At 40.2% G+C, this 21,654-nt stretch overlaps 1 protein-coding gene across 2 annotated transcripts in view; it reads left to right on the plus strand.

Moving 5' to 3' along the window:
• The window catches only part of LOC308119273 (obg-like ATPase 1), a 43,938-nt gene that overhangs the window by 6,091 nt on the left and 16,193 nt on the right, over positions 1–21,654 (plus strand). For both annotated transcript variants that reach the window (XM_080479167.1, XM_080479166.1), the window contains exons 3-7: positions 1,713–1,856; positions 3,684–3,811; positions 16,266–16,441; positions 19,582–19,662; positions 20,039–20,136. In XM_080479167.1, coding sequence (XP_080335293.1) covers positions 3,805–3,811; positions 16,266–16,441; positions 19,582–19,662; positions 20,039–20,136 — 362 coding nt within the window. In that variant the 5' untranslated portion in view covers positions 1,713–1,856; positions 3,684–3,804. The remainder of the gene's footprint in view (positions 1–1,712; positions 1,857–3,683; positions 3,812–16,265; positions 16,442–19,581; positions 19,663–20,038; positions 20,137–21,654) is intronic.

The following is a 21,654-nucleotide window of genomic DNA, read 5'->3' on the forward strand; positions in this document are numbered from 1 at the left end:
GTCATCGCACACAAAGGTGCTTGTGATGCTGTAAATATCTGCTGTGCCAGGTGTGCCGCTTACTGAAGACAGTGGAATGAAAACATGTGTAATACATTTTAATTCATCTATCTTTGTATTTCACTGCTTTTTTTTTTATTACTTGGGTTTAATTTTTAGGCAATGGTTACTAAACATACAATGGAAATGACCTATTTTTAGATAAAAGATTTTATCAATAATCTCAATCGGTGTCCTTACAGTACTTTACAACAATCTAATCCAGAAACACAAACATAACAAACAGGTTTGTTTTAAGTTAAAGACAGACAGCAGCATTGGGCTCAGGAGAAATGGTCCAAACAGATCAAGTTTAATGGACTATTTAACTCTTTATTAATATACCAATCTTAAAAGGTCAATCAGCCTTCAAGGCAGAGAAATACACCAACCAAATGAATTGTTTTGCCGTTTTATTGTAGTAAATACAGTTTGGTAAGCAGACAGACCAACACTGGTTATATATGATTCATCCAATTTCAATTGGCACGTGGGGCTTCATGATACTTCGTGAACCGGCCACCAGTCCTTCAAAGTGCCAACGCAGAGAGTCGGTCAAATACAGTTCCACCCAATGGCAATATAGAGTCACTCATTAGCCTCAAACATGTTTTTGGACTGTGAGTACCTTGCACTCTGGACTCGACAAGGATTCAAACCGAAGACATATTCTCGCTGGGGCGAGAGTGCTCACCACTACATCACTGTGCTGCCATGCACATTGACTCATTTGTTCAAAGAACGAGGATCAACACTTTGCCCCCATTTGCAATGTTTCATAGCAAAATATCATGATACTAGGCTGTGTGTTGTTTTTGCCACACTTCCTTCTCTTATGTCAGATGTCATATTCACTATAAAGTCACAGTATATTTCACTTTTAGCTTTAAATGAAAATATATCTTGATCTTATACATCTAAAATAAAATACCATTGATCCAGCATCTGGAACTATTGCCTAGTTCTTGACTACTTGCAGTTTCACACTGTAATTAGCACTTAACTAAAAGTGGTTAATACATTGCTGGGCTTTACTTTTGTTTAGTGTATCTCCCAAGGTGACCCGGGAACAAGCTTTAAGTACGTTAGAGTCAGTCTTGCTTTATGTGAGTAAGTAATGAATGCCCTCTGGCAGTATCAAGCAATTTCATGTTACAGGATTTAGCCACCAGTCATTGTAATGTGAAGTACTGTACTGAGCGAGGGGCTAACGACGGAAAGTCCTGGATTATAGTTAACTACCATCCCATTATTACTCTTAGACACTCACGACCGTCTGTGGATTTTGAAGGACACTTGATCTTCTTGTGCCACAGAAAATAAGCCTCACTGTGATCACAACATGAGTTCGACAGCAGAATCCAGCAGTAATGTCAATTGCTCCTCAATACCATTTTCAGTTGATCTATGATGGGATTATCTAATTCTGTAATTAGCTGAACATTTTATGAAGATTTTACAGCTGAAACATTCACTATGCCGTGAAACAAAAACACACACATATATATATATATATATATATATATATATATATATATATATCTTCTGTGAAAATAAAAACAATGAATCCTGCATGCTATTTTGAAGTTTGTTAGGATCATGTCATTGTAGCACTGGGCTTGACGCACCAGCGGCTCTAGATGTTTTGACCTCGCTGCTGTTTTTATTTTCAGGAAGTCAACCTTTTTCAACGTGCTCACAAAGAGTCAGGCTGCAGCTGAAAATTTCCCCTTCTGCACCATTGACCCAAATGAAAGCAGAGTGCCCATTCCAGATGAACGCTATGATTTCCTCTGCCAATTCCACAAACCCGCCAGGTATGGGGTCTCATCGTTCTCGTATTATTCACACTTCAGATCTGTGCTCTCAGCTTTTCTCCCGCTATAGGTATGAGGAAACATGTTGTTGACGTGTAGCTGTGTAATGTGTTCTGTCTGATGGGAGATTGCTGCTCAACTTGGCTTCTTTCAGAGCAGAAGATGACGCATCTGAACTTCACAGACCTGGTTATCAAACACATTTATGGAGGCTGTTAAAGCAGGTTGAATTCAGATCTGTTGTGCTGCGTACGATCTATAACATTAGTCAATCACATGCTAAATATATTCAATATTTATTTATTTATTTATTACTCCAGTAACCATACCAACACTGCCTGCCTCTCACAAAAAATACTGCTGATATTCTACACAAAAGCCAGTAGACATATCCAAATCAGTAATGATCTGATGTTTTGAGGATATTATTCAGCATCACTGGTGCATGCTGGCCCAAGGAGGCACCTGCTCTTCCTGTGGAATGATTGGTCACTCCTATTACTATATAATAATAAAAACAAATGTTTTACCCTGAAAGTGCCGTGAGCAAGAAATGGAGGACTCGACACATTATGTCCTTTTACTGTAAAAACCTGAACTAATGCGACACTATGTGATTATTTACAGTATGAAAATTATGATTCTTGTTTTGCACCCCTGAAGCTGCTTAGGGTTTTGTTTAATCAACATACTAAGTGCACTGTATGACTAAATGTTGATGTGCTATCGAGAACTGTCTAGATAGTCCCCTATTGTTAATCTGCAGGTGTAACTATACCTGAAATGTAGTCTTTAGTCAACTTTGATTAACGTTTACCAAGATCTACAGCGCCAAGCTCTTTTAAAAGTTTGGTGGATCTAGTTTCAGGATATTTTTGTGTTCTATTGGTCTGTGTCTATATATTTTGGTGCCCATTGTCACAGATTAGTGAAAGAAGTTGCAAGCATGAAGAGTTGTCTGGGCGCAGTGCTCGTTCTCCCTGCAGATGTTTTTAATTGTCTCAGTGGGGAAAGTACAAGGTGGTATCTGCCGAGACTCAGTGAGTCACGATGGTAAAACCGGTCTGTGAAACATGCAGCTCTCTCAGAGTCAAATGTGGCAACAGGTATACCAGTGATTTCACTACCAGTTGACTATTTCACAACATTTGCAAACAGACAACACAGCTCAGCCTCAAACACTTTATTCAGATCAAAGCAAGAACAATTTTACTTTTAAACAAAGTTGCTTTTGGTAGAAAAGTAACTGTATTTCTCTCCTGGCGGTACGCACAAGTAAATCTTGGAATCTGGAACGTGTTTCTTTAAAGATATGTTGGAAACTTATCCAACTTTATGATTCATGATGAGGCTTCATGGGGTGGAAAACAACATGAGATCTGTTTTTACTGAAACTTGGCATTTTACTGAAACGTTAGTGATTTACTTTATTACTAACATTTAACATTATTCATAGATGCTCAGAGTGACAGTTTCTAAAAACAGTTTTATTCAGACTTTAGGTATCTCTGAATTTAGTAGCATTATTCATCTTAACTGGGACACTAGAGAGGTGCTCCTGTTTATTTATACATTAACGCTATTAAACCTTTTGCTCAATACAGAATTTACTGTTTGTTTCTGTATTTTCTTTTTAATATGAATGTTGCTGTCATCTGGACCTTTCATTGTGCCCTGAATAAAAAGACAATCATAACAAACCAGAAAGTCGAAAGTAGAAAGTCACCCTGCACCTTTAGGATATTGAGTCCATGTCACCCAATATGGAAAATAAGCTTTAAGGTGTTTCCTAATTTTTTTTTCCCGATTCTACTTCTTGGGTTGCAGCAAAATCCCAGCTTTCCTTAATGTTGTTGACATTGCTGGGCTGGTAAAAGGTGCTCATGCTGGCCAGGGCTTGGGAAACGCCTTCCTGTCTCACATCAGCGCCTGCGATGGCATCTTCCACATGACACGTGAGTCCCAGGCTCGAGGGTTTCATTTCTTTTTTCGGTCTAATCAAAAAATTGTGATGCAAACGTGCGGCACGCTTTATCCTACCGCTGCTAAATTGACTCCGTTAACAACATTTGGAGGTGCTTCGCTACCAGAGAGCTTCAAAAACAGAAGTCGTAGTTTTACTGGAGCTTTGCTCGCAGGGCATCTTGTGTGCCCGGTGCCAAGATCAACATCACAGTCAGAATAAATGAAGTCAGACCAAACCTCACATTCCTACTGGGAGGCTCCCTGAATGAGCAACGCAGTAACAGTGAGTGAAAGAGTCTGTGACTGGTTTAGACTTCACACAATCAGTAACATACTCAGGAGGTTGAAAACATTACAATGCTGTGGAGATGGAGTGCCTCTTGTAATACCATTCCTCATTTCACTTTTGATTTGTTTCAGATACGGAAAGGGTAAGTGGTTAATAAACAAGTCACAACAGTGTATTTTTCCTCTCTTTTAGTTTACATGCTGAATCTGATCTAATCATGTCTGTTATTACTCGTATTTCTAAAAATGTTTTTCATAAAGTGTGATTTTAGAAACAGGCTATATGTGAGTGTGCAGATGTAATTATCCCAGCAAATTGTTCCCAGCCTGTCCCTCAGGGGACAGTCTTTAAATCACTTTGCCAGTCTTCCTCTGCCTCTATTTCTTCTGTGTCTCTGACATGGTCTTTGTCTTTGACAATTAAAGTGTTACACGCTAGAATAATTCAAATTACAGCAACTGAAATGAATGCAGGGCGCTTTTAAAAATGGCTGAATTTGTTTGCTGATTGTATGCTGTTATTGACTTTCACACTACGTGAAAGGAGCTCTGATTGGAGTTGATGCTGGCAGGCACAGAGCGTATGGATAGAAAGGGTTAAGATTAGGTCCATTTTTCTATATTGTTCCCAAACTGTCTCGGTGTATCGCTGACAAACATATTACTTCTGTTCCAGTGCAATTTTCAAATAGCCTTTCAACATGAGAACTCTAGTTGGGTGAGGAGTGGAGGTGGGAAGACCACCCACTGTAAGACTTAGTAATGATTTACTAAGTGGACAACGGATGTTAGGTGAAATAAAGTGTCGTCTGTTCAGTTTCCAAAACAAAAGTCAAAGAAAAAAAGTTGAGACTAATCCATTTTCTACTGTCACCAAATTGCATGAAAAGACTAAAACAATGCGTCTTAGTCGACCCCAATCTGCTTTGTGTGGACTCAAAAAATAACTCAGATGTTAGTTTTTTTTCATATTGTCAACAAATTGTATATATTAAAAAAATACAACAGGAATATGAGTATTTAAAGCCCAATCTTTTTTTTTTCCTGTGCCACAGAGCTCATAGTGCTTTCTTTCCCAAAAAACAATTAAAAGCACATTGCAGTGATTTCAAGTTACAGTGACAGGTATCCATCATACTAATTACATTATAGTGGGTCGCACCTAAACTTCACCGTCACAGAAAAGAGCAGAAAATTTGCTAAGATCCAACATAAAGCGTGCTAAATTACAAATAGATTGCGCCGCCACTTTACTAGTATTTTGTGGGTGATATACAAAGATTATTACGCCAAATCGATGGTGTGTGTGGCATTGTGGTTGTCTCTCAGACAAAACCCTTGGCACTTAGTCCATCAGCTTCCGCATGTGTGCCAGTTTTATATGGGCAAACCTTTAAGTAGATCAGACTCATTGTGCACATTTTTCCCCCCAACGTCATCACGGATGTCTTAAACTGGAACCATTTCCAATTTAGTTGAGTATGAGAAATGAGGCTTCAGTCTGTTGGTCTGGTTTTAATCCAGGTTACGGTCGTCATCCAAAAACATTTGCACATCTTTTATGAGGTTGGCTTAAATATTTACAGGGAGTTCTGTTAGGTTCTTGCCGCATTTGTGCAACATACCCAATTCAGTGTGATTTTAAGTTAAAATTGCTTTGAATTAATATTTTATGATTATCATTTATTATTGAATTATTTCCGTAAAAAGGGGCCTCAGAAATGCTCAAACACGCAATTTGTTTGAAACTTGCAAGTTAAAAATTTGCGACTTTGTTGACCTCTGGGCCAATTCTGATTCTCACCATGAGCGATGATGAATACTGTATCTGCTTCTTAAGAAGGTTAGATGGATGAAATGTTATTCATCCATAATGCCACATTTGCTTGGGCCCAAAATGAAGCATTCACCAAAGAGGTGCACAAGCAGGATCAACACACATTGAGAATCACAACCTTGTGGCTGGGATAGTGTACAGAAATATTTATACCCAGTATGGACTCCCAACCCCCCCCCCCCCCCCCCCCCCCCCCCGAAGGTGGTTGAGAACAACGGGGCTAAGATCCTGCGGTACTTCAGCTTCCAGACTGAAAAAACAGCGGCTGATACCGATACCACCCTACAACAGCGAGAGGGTGATTTTCAATACCTTTTCCTGGATTGACCAAAATGAATATGCCGCTTCACTCAAGTCAACTGTTTCCAGTCACACAAAGAAGATAAACATCCACAGCAATTGGGAACAGAAATCAAAAGTAGCTTTTGTGTGTGCGGTTTGTTTCACAAGTTAACCGTTAAACATAGCCGCTTTTGTTTTGTAATTATATCTATCTGGTCTTAAGCAGACCACAGTGCTGAAGCTACTGCTTTTATATAGCTTGATTATATGCTTGTGGGAATCACACTTTGTGTGTCTGGAGTGGTATGGTTTTGGCTGGGAATTAGAGGACGAGAGACGGAGAGAGTTTCTGTTTATGTAAAGTGAGGATGCAAGCAATTGACTCCATTCTAATGGCACAAGCCTTGAAGTCTGGGTAAACTTTAGATGTCCATGCACGTTCCTGCCACTCCTGCGTGAAAAGGTCTTTTATTCTCTATCTCCGGTAATAACTTCATCATTTTCCAGAGACTAGTTAAACTGGATATTCCTCTCGATGTCTTGTCTGCACGTTATGAATATTCTTCATCCTCAAATGACTCTGAAAAGCGTGTTTGAACAGAGGATTTATATTCAACAATACCTTCCGAAAGCTATTAAAGTGGATGATGACATCCTGAAAGCTGATTCTGTTGAATGGAGGCTGTTTCTTGGTCTCAGAACATGATTGGTTTGCAGGCGAAATGTTCCCAGTGCTTCTGCAGTGACTGGAAAGTGGTTGGATCCTCAGCGTCTGAAACAAGACACAGACATGTTCTACTTCATCTGCTCTGTTCCCCGCCAGCAGCTCTGCCAGCTCACCTGGCCTTATTCCCAGATGTTTGGTTTACAGCAATTAGATGTTTGAATGCTCACAAGCCGCACCCCCATCACTGCAGGAAACCTCTAGTTCACTTCTAATGAAGATTTATTTACGGTTGCACGGCACACAGTAAGAATCTAGCCCTAAGATATAAGAGTATAGAACATTTAATCTGAAGGGACTTTCTGTGGTTGTGGGTAGCAGACTGGAAAGTAGCTGTTATTTCTGGCAAAGGGTTTTTCTTCTGGTGACATTCATGCTTTCAGCACCTGAATTTCCGGTTAAGTTGACGCCCTTCGCGCTTCTGTTTTACCACCCGATGAAGCAGATTAAACCTTTGGTGAAAAGGTGACCAATAGAAAATACATTTTGGAGGTCGGATTTTTATACAACTTACTACACTTTAAATGTGAAAAAAAAAAAAAAAGACAAATTGTTCACAAGACGGTGGTTTGGAATTTCTGCCTATTCACAGCAAGTCAATATTCTATATAAAGTGAATTGTACAAGAGGGATTTTTGGTTGCTTTTGAATCCCAAAAGCTGTTATATCTTTTAATGTGAATAAACACTAACAAGTCTGCGTTCAATCATTTTTCTGGAAAAACGGGCATCTGCCTCGCAGGAGAAACTGAGATAATTCTCAGTGGTTTGGATGTTTGTTTGTTTGTTTTTTCATTGACATCATTCACCCGTTCATGTTTAATGAAAAAGTCCAATGAAACAAACAAAAATCAGGCACAGTGCTGTGTGCAGTCACCTTATTGTCATGGTCACGTGCCTTAATGACGCACGCATGCATGCACACACACACGCACAGAAATTGTTCACCTGCTTCTATCATAAAAGGAAGAACAAGTCACCACATCAATTAAATGATAGAAAGAACAGAAGATGGGACAGAGAAAGAAAATAAAGAACAGAGTCCTTACCACAAAAACAGGTTTGAATTATGACATTGTCCCTTGAATACCCCGAGGTATCAACACATGGACACAGAACATGGCCGATGGGGTGAGAACAATACCATAAACTGAGAAATATCTGTTCTCAGCACCATAGTTTTCAGGTGAAATATTGTTGTTGTTGTTTGTGGTTTCTTTTGGGGGGTGGGGGCTGGTGGGGTTGCTTATTTTGAGAAATTGGATCGAGGAGAAGTGAAGAACTATTACACAAGACATTGAAGTAAATATGTTTCAGCTTGTCAAAAGCACAATAAAACTACACTACACATAGAGTTGTGAAAGTCGCCACACTGTGCAGTCAAACACGGTACAGTCATACAATCACAACCTAGGTAATGCAGACCGCCTGTTTATTCATGTCACCTTCTGAAACATCAATGTTCTGAGACCATCTCACCCAATAATCTCTCTCTTAAGTTCGTGTTGTATTTCTTAATCTTGTCAATACAGCGTGAGTTTACTCCGTGTCTCACTGACATTTTAAAAAGTGTCAGCTAATTGTTTAATGTACCCATCCTGGCACGTCTGTTGTTATTTGTGTCTTTCTGATAGTTTTGGTGTACAGATGCAGTCACAGCATACCTTGAAGAATTATTTCTCAAATAGATAGTTCCTTGGCTTTTTCCCCGGACGAGCATTGAGTTTAAATGGAGCAGTCGGTAACAACAACACGTACTAGAAAGTTAACAGTCTGATGACTTTTGTCAACTGGGTCATATTTCAGACATGATTAGTCTCAGTCCGAGCCAGTTTACTTGTATTTGCTTGCCGCTGCAAATCAAACACATTCGGACTCTGAATGTCGATCCAATCAAAGTTTTTCTCTAACACTTTGGAAACATTTGTGCCTCGACAGCAGCTTGTCACTCTCCTTTGTAAAGGTTTACTACTTGACAAAATCCGGTGTCCTCGGTGACCTCCACACGGCTCCCTGTGACCTGTTGAATGCAGGAATGTGATGATGAAGAGTGAGCGCATAAGACGATATGGTAGAACAAAGTCTTTGCGTTTGTTTATTGCTTCATTCAGACGTCATCCCAACCTCTGCTAATTGCTTCGACTGACAAAATCAAACTGATTGTTTTGCCTCAGGCTCTGCAAGGAAACTGGATTGACTATTCAGACAGAGATGATTTATGGCTGACCTGCCTACCCGCTGACGCCAGTAATGGCTGCTCTCCAGAAACTCAGCCTTATCTCTCAATCAGTCACCAACTCACAAACCCTCAAACTTGACAAACGTCCAAAACACCTCATGCAGCCCAGTGAACTCAGCAATTTGTGGATTTGTTTGAAAGCCATCCTGAGAATTTGTTGGCGCATTAATAAAACATTCAGTATTAGTTGTTGGGGGTGACTTTGTGTGAATGTGCAATTTTCGGTTGTTTTAGTTCGTTAAAAGACACTACAGATATTTTGCAAGAATTTTTATTCAATCAAAAATTGTATAAGGATTTTTAAAATATCATTTAATCCGGTGGGGGGAAAAAGAAGTAATAATAAACAAAATGACTTCTGTAGTGCTCTATACTAGACTTATACATAATATAGATAAGGACATCTGCATGCAAGTTGTTGGGGAGCACTCTGTGTGGTAGTGGTCGGAGCTCTTGCCTCACCTTGAGATTGTCCCTGGTTCAAATCCAAATTTGGGGCCTTTCTGTGGGGAGCATATTCTTATATGTGCAGTTAGTAGGAATCTCAAAAGTCATTGAATCAGGTCAACTGGGCGCTGTTATGTGTTGGAAGACGTTTCACCCGTTAATCCAAGTAGCTTCATCCTCAGCTGGTGACGAGTCAATATGGAACAAAGACATCACCTCTTCATTCATTTTAAACTCCTGTTGAGAGAAAAGGCATTATCGAGGGTGAGAGGAGAAAGCCAAAAAGTAGCAGTGTTAGTTCATGTTAACTGTAATCCTTGGTCGATTCGTCTTCTGTGCTCACTTTATCCCGAGGAAGGTCAGCTAATATTGGGTCAAGGGCAGAGTTTACCGCTGACAGGTCATTAGTCCAGCAGCCGGCTAACAAGGGAAGGATGTACAATCATCCACTCACGTTTGACAGCTTTGAGCAATTTAGTCACGTGATGAACTTACAAGCATGAAAACCCAGGCAGTCTCAGAGAGAACATGCAAACGCCGCAAAGGAAGACCTCAATAGCAATCAAGCCCCTGCTTTCTTTCTTCTTCTTTTGTTTTTTTAAACTCAGTGCACTTTTCCTCATCATATGGTTATTTGGCTTGAAAGAATAACAACAGCAGCCATCAACATCTAAATACAAACAATCAAAGTGCTATAAATAAAACTAGCTTTAAGCAAAACGTGCCTAATATTTTTAATTGTAAAAATGTATGGAACTAGCTTAAGCTTGTTAAGCCACCCACTTCCTCACCTAAACGAGGAACAAAAATAATAAAAGGCTGTGTGGTATGACAGACTCGGTCAAGTCGTAACAGCATCCCTTCTTAATTATCTGGGATCAAAGTCAGAATATCACATTGAAAATAGAAACTAAATAAAAACTCATCTGCTCTGTTCTGTGTCTCTTTGTTTACGTTGGTTGTTGTTTTAACCAATACCCCTACTGTAAAATCTCCACCATTTATCTGTGGCAGAATAGTCCTCCTTTTATGTGTTTTGGGACCATGTTGAGGTGCTGTCACAGCATTTAAATGAGCATTTTGCTAGAGCAAGAATGAGTTTTTTTTTTTTGTCAGCCTCCACTCATCGTGGATGATTAGAGAAAAATGTCTACCCATCTTGACTGGAGATCGCCACAGCTCCAGATAACATGCTCGGTGATTGAAGGTCGCAATATTTTGAATTCTAATGGGCCTGCCAGATGAATTGCTGAAATAGACTGTAGCATCTTCCTGCTTCCTCCTCATGCCTCCCACCCCCCTTGCCTGTCCGCCGTGAAAAGAACCATTGGGAATGGTGAGGCCCGATGATCATAGAATTATTGGATGGTGATTCTAAACCCTTCAAAAGGGAGTTGCTATGGAGATCTCGTTCCAAACTGTGAAATGATTCACCTTTGAAAGGCTGGAGGGTTTGAAAGCTGAACACATCATTGTTCAGGTGGCGGTTGGTTAGGAAATTGCTGGTGTCAGTGCAATCAGCAGCACTATAGTAGTTAGGGACCTAAAAAGGTTTGTTCTGTGAATGATGTGGGACAACACTGGTCTGCATATGACAGTTCCTTTCAATCATGGCACTTTCATGCTCAATGGTTCAACTGCATGAATGAAAGGACAGAGGTTAAGGTAATAATAAGACATTTAATCCTCTTGTTTTCTGTCCGTTGTTAGTTCAGTAGGACTGGAGACTCCCCCATTACATTCAGTTTTCAGCTGTCCACTGATTCGGCACGTTTGTGCAACTTTCCTTGACATATAGCTTTTTTTTTTCTTCTTCGCCATCTGTGATGTCAAACATGGTTGAAAGATGCACCTTTAAAACTCAGCTTTTGTGTGAGACACTACAGCTGTCAATAGATTACATAGGAATTGGAGGCATTTTGTGAGGTACTGATACTCGTACCATTGAGCACTGTGATTTCTCTGTGATCTATTTTGAAAGATGGGATCATGTAGAAAACATGAGTGTATCTCTCAAGGGTTCCAACCCACCATTTTCTGGTGTCAAACCGCTTTTTAGCACCAAATGTATTTGCCGTAATTGACATACGCGGAGAAACAAGGCTGAATATTCTACAAACTCTGTTACAGAAGCAGTGTACTACAAATTGCAGTCAATTTCATGTATCCTAAAAATGAATGTCAAGAAGATATTTCCTGAATGAACATAAATACCCTTATGTGCATCACCAGTGTTTTTATGCTGGGAAGACATCCATAATGTGCTTTTCCTGACAGACTCATAAAATAGCTTTTACTGCTCTGAATACCAGGAGAATTGCGGCACTGAGTTTGCATGAACATTTTAAAAGCAGCGTGAGGAATGCAAGTTCTTTAGATGTGCCCGTACCCAGCTTGCATGTGAAAACATGCACAGGAAGTTAGAAGTCAATGAATACTGTAATTTACCTGAATTATGTTGACCACATACCCTCCCAGGTAGCAACATCAGAGGAAGCAGCTCAATCAGTATTGATCTTGTCTTGACGCAGATAACTGCCTTGTCTGTGTACCTGACAAGAAAAGTAATGATATAAGATAACATCAGCTTGCTTGGTCTTCGTAGGTGTTGATCTTGTTCTGCCCGAAGACAGACAGTTATTTTATTTGGCTTAGTTAAATGTTTTAAATTTAGATTTACATTTGAAATGTGTGATCCCAGAATAAAGAAAAGAAAATACATTATGCATTTGTTATGACCTCTTTAAAATTACAACCAATTTGTAAATGGCAGTTTCAGGTTATGTGTTGTCAGGCTACACCTGCCTGCAAAGCTGCTGCATTTTCTTCTGAGCTTATCCTGATCCCTAATCAAGCCACTGAACACCACTTACCCTGCGAAGACTAATCCTTTTGTTCTGTCAGCAAAGGAGCACCTGTTAATAGTGACTCCATAACATTCACAGTTTCAAATAAACATAGTAAAAATTGAACTGTGAGATTAACCGGGCTCCTCAAAGCATGCCTTTTTTTTTTTTCCCCCTTCTTCTTCTTCTATTTTGTGTCTTTGCTGTCTTTGTGTGGCGCCACAGTTTCATAAGGGCTGTCTTGTCAGAGCCCAACCCCGGCCCACTTGTTACAAGACTAATTGTGCCCCATCAGATTTTTTTCTCTTCTTTCACCTCATGCATTTGTTGTCCGGCTCTAAGCCGTCAATGGGAAGGCAGTAAAGTAGATGTGAATGTTAAATTAGGCGAAATTAATTAAAGCAAATTACTTTGGAATATGTGGCAGTGAGCAGAGAGCCGGTTGATGACTAAATACAGAGTGATCAGCTGCTCCTGCTCCTTGAAAACCTGTTTGAAATTTAGATTTATTCGCTGTTTTTATTAAGACAGATTAACAATAGTTTATAAAGGATTTGATGTGTTGTCTTTTTTTGTTGTTTTTAAAAAAAAATTATAATAATTTTTTCGCAAACTGACTGGCTTGTCGGACATTTTTAAGCATTTGTCACTCTCAGTGACTCATACCAACCATGAGTGGTTTATTAGCCATCTAAATCTTTTTAAACCTCTGAGCTCTAATTAATATTAGCAGGTCTAAATTGAACAACAGACCTATATTTTTCCACAATGTATCAAAACTGTACATCATAATTGTGCATAATGTATGTATATTCTTGCAGCTAACAAAATGATTACATTGCATTATATTTTCTGAGCTCATGCAGACACAATAGCAAATTTTCATTCCAATCAGTGCAGAACAGGGAGCTGGTAAATTGGAGCAGCAAAACAATAATTCCACTGATTAGGCCCTTTCTGTATGGCGTAAGTGAACTGTTTATACTGTGGAGTACCTCTGCAAGAGGAGAGGAACCAAAACAGCCTGATTAGGCAAAGAGTAATTGAATAAGTTCATTTCACCATGAGGACAACGCACAGGATGACAGCTTGCACAAAAGTCTACAGCTTCTGTTGAATTGCATGAGTAATAAGGTGTAGGGGGATTTGGTTGTCTGTCATTCTGTTGTCAATGTCGATTGTTAAAGGCTTGTAGTTTACTTTTATGAATATCTCGGTGAGTCAGCAAACGATATGATAATGTGCATGGGGGAACATCATTAAAAGTTTGTTCAGTTTGGTTCAGTTTACAACGCAAACCAATCTCAGTGTTTTTAAACTGATAAATTTGTTTCATATGAACATTTCGAGTTATCAACAGCCAGCCTAATGGCCCATGGTTATATTTACACAAAGTTACAAACAACAACAGTAATATATGACAATAAAGTAAAATAAGCTCAATTGTAAAACCGTATTTGGAAGATTTACACAGTGTCTATATTAATTATTGATCATGCATCGAGCCAAAGAGTCCTTCTTGGCATGAGACAAAACATGTGGCATGAGAATCTGTTTATACTGTGAGTTTCGTTTACTGTGGTACACCTGGCAGCCTCCTTTATTTACATTTTGGAATACATTTATTTGATGCGTTTTATAATGGTAAAGTACATCATAGCACAGATGACTATAAGAGCTGATTTAAATCTGAAATGTTTTGCTTGTTAATTGTACGTTTATCTGATGGAAATTATGTGGCTGAACCCGTTTTCATTTGGATTTTGGTTAAGACTTCGCATTTAGAACTGCAAAATTTATGAAATGCAACTCGAGAAGCATCCAGGGATCACAAAAGTCATGAGGATTCCTTCTTTGGCGATCATTACTCGGTCTGAAGCGTCATTGAATTAATGTAACATCGAAATTTTACCATGCTCACATATCGTCCCTTCCAGAGTACATTACAAAGATACCATGGATCCATGTACCTAGTATTTCTGTGCTATGCACTGTTAAAAATGCAGTGGAACAATAACTGTGTGGTAACAGTAGTCTGTGATTCCTGAGATAACTTAATGTGGACTGTGGTGGGTCATACCAGCTGAACAACATGCTGAGGTCATGTGGCCAGTGTCAGTAGTGAACGTTATCGGAGTGCATAAACAGGATTTAACCATGATGGGTGGCGAGGTTGGGGGATATATATATTTTTTTCAAACACTGTTCTTCAGCAGTCTCTTGAGTGATCTTATGACTTCTTTCAGGATGTAACTCTGAAAAGGTTTACCTGAAACCCGGGCAACTCTTCACTGCAATGGATCACCAATATTTTCTATATGTATTTCCTCAAACGAGCTGAGATATTATCTCGCGGGGCCTCGTCTGTCAACAGTTCTTCACACACTCAGGTGTCAACACGTGAATATAGATTGCAGATAACGTTTACTGACTCCACTGTGCACATTCCAAACATAGCGTCCCTCAACACTTCAATACTTAAAGTCGAGGCATCATTCACCTGACACCTACTTCAATGTTAAATGAGGTGGCTTTTGCCATAATGTTAATCTTTGGTGTCGCTGACTGATACATGTGTGTCGCTTCTAGAAATCTTGAATGAAGATGCCCTCGTGGTGTTACACTGCACAATCATCTACTCAAGTGTTTCCAGAGTACTTGTACTTATCATGTATTCAGTAAGCAAGATTTCCTACAAAAAAAAAAAAAAAAAAAGTTATCTCTAGATTGGCCGACATAGGTTTGTATACTGTCAGTTTTCCGTTTTCTAATTGTGACTGTGTGATGATCTAAGTGCAGTTGTGAATGATGAAATTCACTCCAGGTAAATATTCCAAGACAGAATTTACAGTTGAGAATTATTATGTTGTTGTATTTGCACATGGGGAATTCTCATCTCGCCACCGGTCCCCTTTTCATTTCCCAAACGTGATCTTATGAAAATGATATTTATAACACAAACTCTGCCCCAAATCACATGGTGTGAAAATCACAGAACATATTAGAATAACACTGAGGAGAACAGTCCACTACAGTTGCCACTATTAATATTAAAGGCTGTCACCCCCGTGTGACAGATGTACACTCATACCCCCCTCCACTCCCACTCACCACCCCTGAGCTCTGCTGGAGAAATCAGAAGGAGTCCTGAGAGCCGCTGGTGGCTAAATGGTCTGTTTCAGAGCCTCATTACCTAATCACCAGCACAGCCACAGCTAAGATGCAAATGATTAGAAGAACGTCCTCTTTCATTTATGAATGTTGACATCTTCTCTTAAATTCTACTTAGTTTTGTGCATTTGTCATATTTTAACTTAATGGCTAATAGTTATATGAGAGAGGGGTAAGAAATGCACGACTAGATGCTCTCCCCTTGGTGCAGATTGACAGATATGCATGTTTTGTTGCACTTAAAGGCAATTTCTGTAGAACTTACTTTGACACTGTGAGCTGGTTTTTCACAGTTCTGTCAGATGCACACTAAAAAATAAGGTTTAAATGTATTCCTGAATATTTGATTGTATTTGTTGTGACTCCAACTTGTGCTTTTTCATGTGGATGTTTATCCCCCCCCCCCCCCCCCCCCCCCCCCCATTATCTCTGCAAAAGATAATGATTTTTCTGGGCTGAATCTAATCGCTGCATTACATCTGATCTCAAGAAGTCCATGTCATTGATTCTGTTACTCTGATTCTGGTGTTTGTATTATACACATTCTCATAAAGCAGCATTACTAAAATCATTTTATACTCTCCATGTGTGCTTGCGTCCTTTCACTGCAGGAGCCTTCGAGGATGAGGATATCATCCATGTTGAGGGGACAGTGGACCCAGTCAGGGATATGGAGATCATCCACGAGGAGCTGAGGCTGAAGGATGAGGAGATGATCGGTCCTATTATTGACAAGCTGGAGAAGACGGCCATTAGAGGCGGTGACAAGAAACTCAAACCAGAATATGTGAGTCAATGTCCCAGCAGGCCCTTTGCTCCCCCTCACAGCAAGGCACAAATAATAACCCTCCCACACACATGGCCAAGGAGGAAAAAAAAAAAGTGTGTTTTTTTAATCTCCCTCCAATAGGTCTCACCCCTCCCCCGGCCCATTTTTTTCCTTCCCATTCTGAGATTGAAAGTGATCAGGGGTCAGGGGTTTTCTGCTGTAGAAATCATTAATAGAGAGTTACTTATTCAGCTGCTGACCCTGGGTCACAGCACTGGGCTAATGAAAGTGTTTCCACACAGCTCTTTTCATCTAAAGTAATACTCAAATCATCGCACCGCTCCTGTTCACGCTTATACACCTACAGCAACGCGGAAAATTGTGTAAGGCCATACAGCGGATGACACATACGCCGATACCATGCTATGAATACCGTAAATGTTTAGAATATTCTTTGACTGGGGAATCTCGGATCTCAGAGGTGCAGGGCAAAATGCAGGGTAAGATGAGAGAGAGAGAGAGAGAGAGAAAAAAAAAACCCATTCACAGCCAGTATGTCAGATCAAACTGTATGAGGATACACACATAGTCACATTGCGATATTGTTACAATAATGAGGCCGATTGTCCAACTTTAGTAGTGATTTGGTTGCAAATGTCACATGATGCCCTTCCATTACTGGAGCAGTATAGGATGGGCCGGCACACGGAGGGATCTGGCCTTTCACTTGGAGCAGCATGCCCAATTTCAGGCCCCAACACACCAAGGATCTGACCACTCATTACACTAACGAGAGGGGCTATTTCACCTGCTGCAGCAGCCCCTGTGACTGGCTGGTTCCCCTCAGACGAACCCCCCTCCCACCTGTGCAGCCAGCAGCACTTCCCCACACCCCTTTAGCCCCACAGACAGGAGCCATTCAGGCTAGGCAGGTGGCCGCTTACGCACATAATTGCTAACAATTTTAGGCAATGAATAAAAATGATCTACATTACTTGTCAAAGGTTGTGCACGCGTCGGCAAGTGAGAATCTATGGAAGATCTCTTTAGATGGCAAAGAATGGCGCTTATCAAAGGCTGCTTTCAAATAGAAGGAATTGTGTGATTGTCTCACAGGCTAAGCATAATTTTTTCACACACTCAGCTGTGTGTACTCCACACATGCACATGTTTATGCCAGCATCTATCAGCACAACGACAAGACTTTGTCTGAAAATGTACACTTCACCAGAAGGGACTTGCTTGGAGTTGATTTTGCTGAGCCAATGAATGCCATGAAATAAAAAGGAAATTATGTGCAGCTGTTTACGACGTGATCGCTTCCCTAAATTTCCTAAATGTTTTTGCTGAGTAATTTGAATAATTTGAAAATAAAATGTAATTTCTGCTGTTGTAAATTTATTAATCAAAATCTGCTTCAAATTTTTTTTAGAAATTACTTTGATTAAATGGAAACAAAAATAGATTGTATTTTACTGATAAATTAATCAAATGTAATAACCCTGGTATTATTATCATTATTATAGAAATGGGTTAGTGAAAACATTTGGAATAGGTTGTTTTTTAAATCACATGTTTGTATATTATATTATTGTGGGTGATTGTGGGTGTAATTATATATATATAAAATGTATAGAATTCCCACTCTCAATTCTCACTCTCGCTGTGTAGCAAGTCAAATCTTCCTGTGATGATGATGTGGCATGTAGAATATTTCAAATAAAAATTTTGGTTGAAAGAAAAAAAAAAATCCAACACAGATAAATATTGATTATGGTTGAAATGTACTTGCAACATTGAAAGGCCTTTAAGAAGCTCAGCTCAATTGCACGAAACAGTAGAGAACATGTATTTATGCATTGTTCTAAAGATGTAAATCCTTTTGGATTGTGCTGTGTTTACAAGAACAATGTTTCATTGCTTTTGTCCATATGAATCCTCAAAATCCCTATCCTCACAAAACAATAATAAGAAACCAGCCCACCAGCGGTGCTTCATGGTGGCAAGCGTATGTGTTTGACCCCTGTGGGACCTATATGCCTTTTATTAACACCTGCCTGTTAGAGGAGCGCCGCACGGCGGCTGCGAGCTGATGAGGGAAACCTGGAGCGGGTTCAGCCTGTGTCACTGGCCGTTTGCTGTTTCCATTTCACAGATGATTAATCTCTCTGTGAAGACTTGGGCCGGCGCGGGCGGAGTGTATGCAGCTCTTCCTGCGCTCTCTCCCGCTGGCTGCACTCTGGCTGCCTGACTAAAAGGCCTTTAGAATTCCTGTGGAGAGAGATGTGCAGAGAGTGAATGCAGCTGGCTGGGGGTCAGTGTGTGGAGCTTTTTCTGCCATTGTGTAATTGAGGCTCTGGCAGGATTTTTTCCTCAGTTCTTTCAAAAGGGTGTATGATTGTGAAGTGCTGCAAGGGTTTGGGGAGGGAAAAGGAGGTAGGGGGAGTGTTACAGGGGGTGGGGGAGTTTTTATATGAAGGGGGAGGTCAAGTTGACAGGAACAAAAAGAATGTGTTCCGCTAATTTCTGTGGGGCTGGATCAACAATAATAGGCTCAATTTCTTTATTACAAATTTTATAACTACCTCCCTCCCATTTTCCCACCCTTTTCCGCTTCCAGATCCTGTCAAGACCCAGTCCTGCCTGTGGTCTCAACCCACAAGTACCGCAGTGATGAATGTGGTATACATAGCTGAAAATACTCAATATTTTCTCCAGAAGAAATAGTGAATAATTAGTTCTGTACCTCACTAGTGCTTATTCAGTAGGACTACATTCTGCAAAGTGCCCGAGGAAGGACCAATAATTCACACCTTACTAACCAACTTCCAATTAGTTCTCCGCTCTTTCCAATTTTGTCTCCTCTCTGTATCCTTTTCATTAAACCGTCCCAATGGAATATTGATGTATGAAGCAGAGACTCTGAGAGACACCCCAGAAGGCATTTTGTCATGATTTAAAGGAGGGATGGGGGTCTTGTGCATGCCATCCCTGTCAAAGCCAGGCCACTCCTGCTTGAATGCGAGCAAAAGCCATTGTTCAATTTGGCATCAGGATGCCATGCATTTAGGAAATAATTACCCCATACCCTGCTGGGTTTATATTCTTTTTCATCTCCTTTAATGGCTTCTTGTTCATTCTATTTCAACCCCAAACAGGACGTTATGTGCAAAGTGAAGAGCTGGGTAGTGGATGAAAAGAAACACGTTCGCTACTATCGTGACTGGAACGACAAGGAGGTAAGTCTTTGATGTTACTGTCACATTTATTAATATCATTCATCTCCTTAATCTTTTCATCTGACCCAAAAATGCCACTGCTGTTTTCTTCCTCCTTTGTTTTTTGAGCAACATGTCTTTTGTGCAAATCACAAGTTAATATTATGCGCGCTCTTTATTGTTACATTTTTTTTTCATTACTTTTGTACAAGCTAATGACATCTGGCCATGCTGATCCTGATTTTGTAGCTTCATAGCTGCTTCCCACAGTGCTTATACACCAGACCCTAATTTGATTTGGCCTCACTAGTTTGTGTCTATGTTGTTTTTTTCCACTTCAGAAAGTTAGAATCTTTTCAGTGCTTGCCTTTTCTGTCTTTGTTTTTTTTTTTTACAGATCGAAGTGTTGAACAAATACTTGTTTTTGACATCCAAACCAATGATCTACCTCGTTAATCTCTCCGAGAAAGACTACATTAGGAGGAAGAACAAATGGTAAGCACTTGGAAGAAGAATGAGAGCAGACTCAGTCACTAATCATCACCAAGGAGCTTTACTTCCACTTATGTCTGTTGCTAAATATGTTCCTCCCAACTCTGTCTGAATCTACAGCCAGCTACAGAAAGTGTGTGTGTGAGCCTCTCTGCATTCATGTGCTGGCGTGTGAGACTGACTGTGGTCTCCTGCTGACAGAAAACGGTCATATCTTTGTGAGGGAATCTGCCTGGAGGTGGCACTAAGCAAGCACTAGCACAACATCCAGCTCTGCAAAGCCCAACCAGCCTGCAGACTCTGCACTTCATTAAGCACACACTACCATATGGTCCCTATTTTCCATCAAAATTTCTCATTTCCATATGATATCAAAGAGAGGGCAGGCTTTAAATGACAACAAAACAAACACGTGTACATTTCAAGGCAAACAAGCGATTAATATCATCTGGAGCCCATCAATTAATCACAAGGACAAGACTCATCAAATATTACCTGCCACTGCTTTGCTTCTCATGTTCAGTTTTGTTTTCACATGTTGTTGCTCTTATTTTACAAGCATCTCTTAAAGAGCTATAAAATTCCCACGGTTTCAAGAGACAGCTGAGGCTTTCGCGAGGTACAGTGTAGTGTAGACGTAGACACTAATACGCAGGCATTAGATCAACTTACTCGTACAGGTATGACACTATTTTTAGTCTGAACTAACTGAACAGCACCTTCATGGCACTAATAAAAACTTCTATGCCGTGTTCTCTTTATTGTAATGTTGTCATCTGGCCGCAGTGAGAGCAGATCTGAGAGGCTGGTGTTTCACGTCTATTACATCTGAAAGGGCTACTTTTCCCACACTACAGCCATTTTATCAATAACACCAACTTGTGGATTGTTATCACACTTTTCCAATTGCCCTCTAGGCTTGTTGTGTCACTCCCTAACATAATGTTTTGTTTTTTGTGCTTTACCTGGCAGCATTGTATTGCAAGGGAAGTTGTTTATCTATGACTGTTGGTTAAAATGTTCCTTACACGAAAGTATGACTGTCAGACCGAGGGAGGAGGACGAGGAGTTGTAAATCAAATGATTCATGGCAACTGGAGCATCCGTCACCTGTAGGAAGAGAGGTTTTTTTTTTCATGTTCTGTGTGTGTGTATGTGTGTGTGTGTGTGCGTGTGTTTTTAACTGCACGAAATGCTATAAATCTAAGAGCATTTTAAACAAGCAAACAGTAGTGCTGAGGTGTCCTGAGGGCTCGGCGATGAACAATGCCGACATCAAAGTGTTGATGTTTGACAAGTGATGAGTCACTTCCCTTGTCCAGAGAGGAGCTCACACCTGTATGGAGATGATTACAGGTAGATCTGGCTGGCCCTAATTGTACAATAAATGCTGCTCTCAGCCCTAATGGCAGCTAGTCTGCAGCAGAGACGCCAGACTGCCATTTGGCTGTCGCCATGCTCCCGTGTTTTTCCACCAGCACAGTTGAGATGATGATACGGTTAAGGACTATTCAAAGCAAA

The sequence above is a fragment of the Lipophrys pholis genome (assembly GCF_963383615.2).
Source record: "Lipophrys pholis genome assembly, chromosome: 13".
Classification (NCBI taxonomy): domain Eukaryota; kingdom Metazoa; phylum Chordata; class Actinopteri; order Blenniiformes; family Blenniidae; genus Lipophrys; species Lipophrys pholis.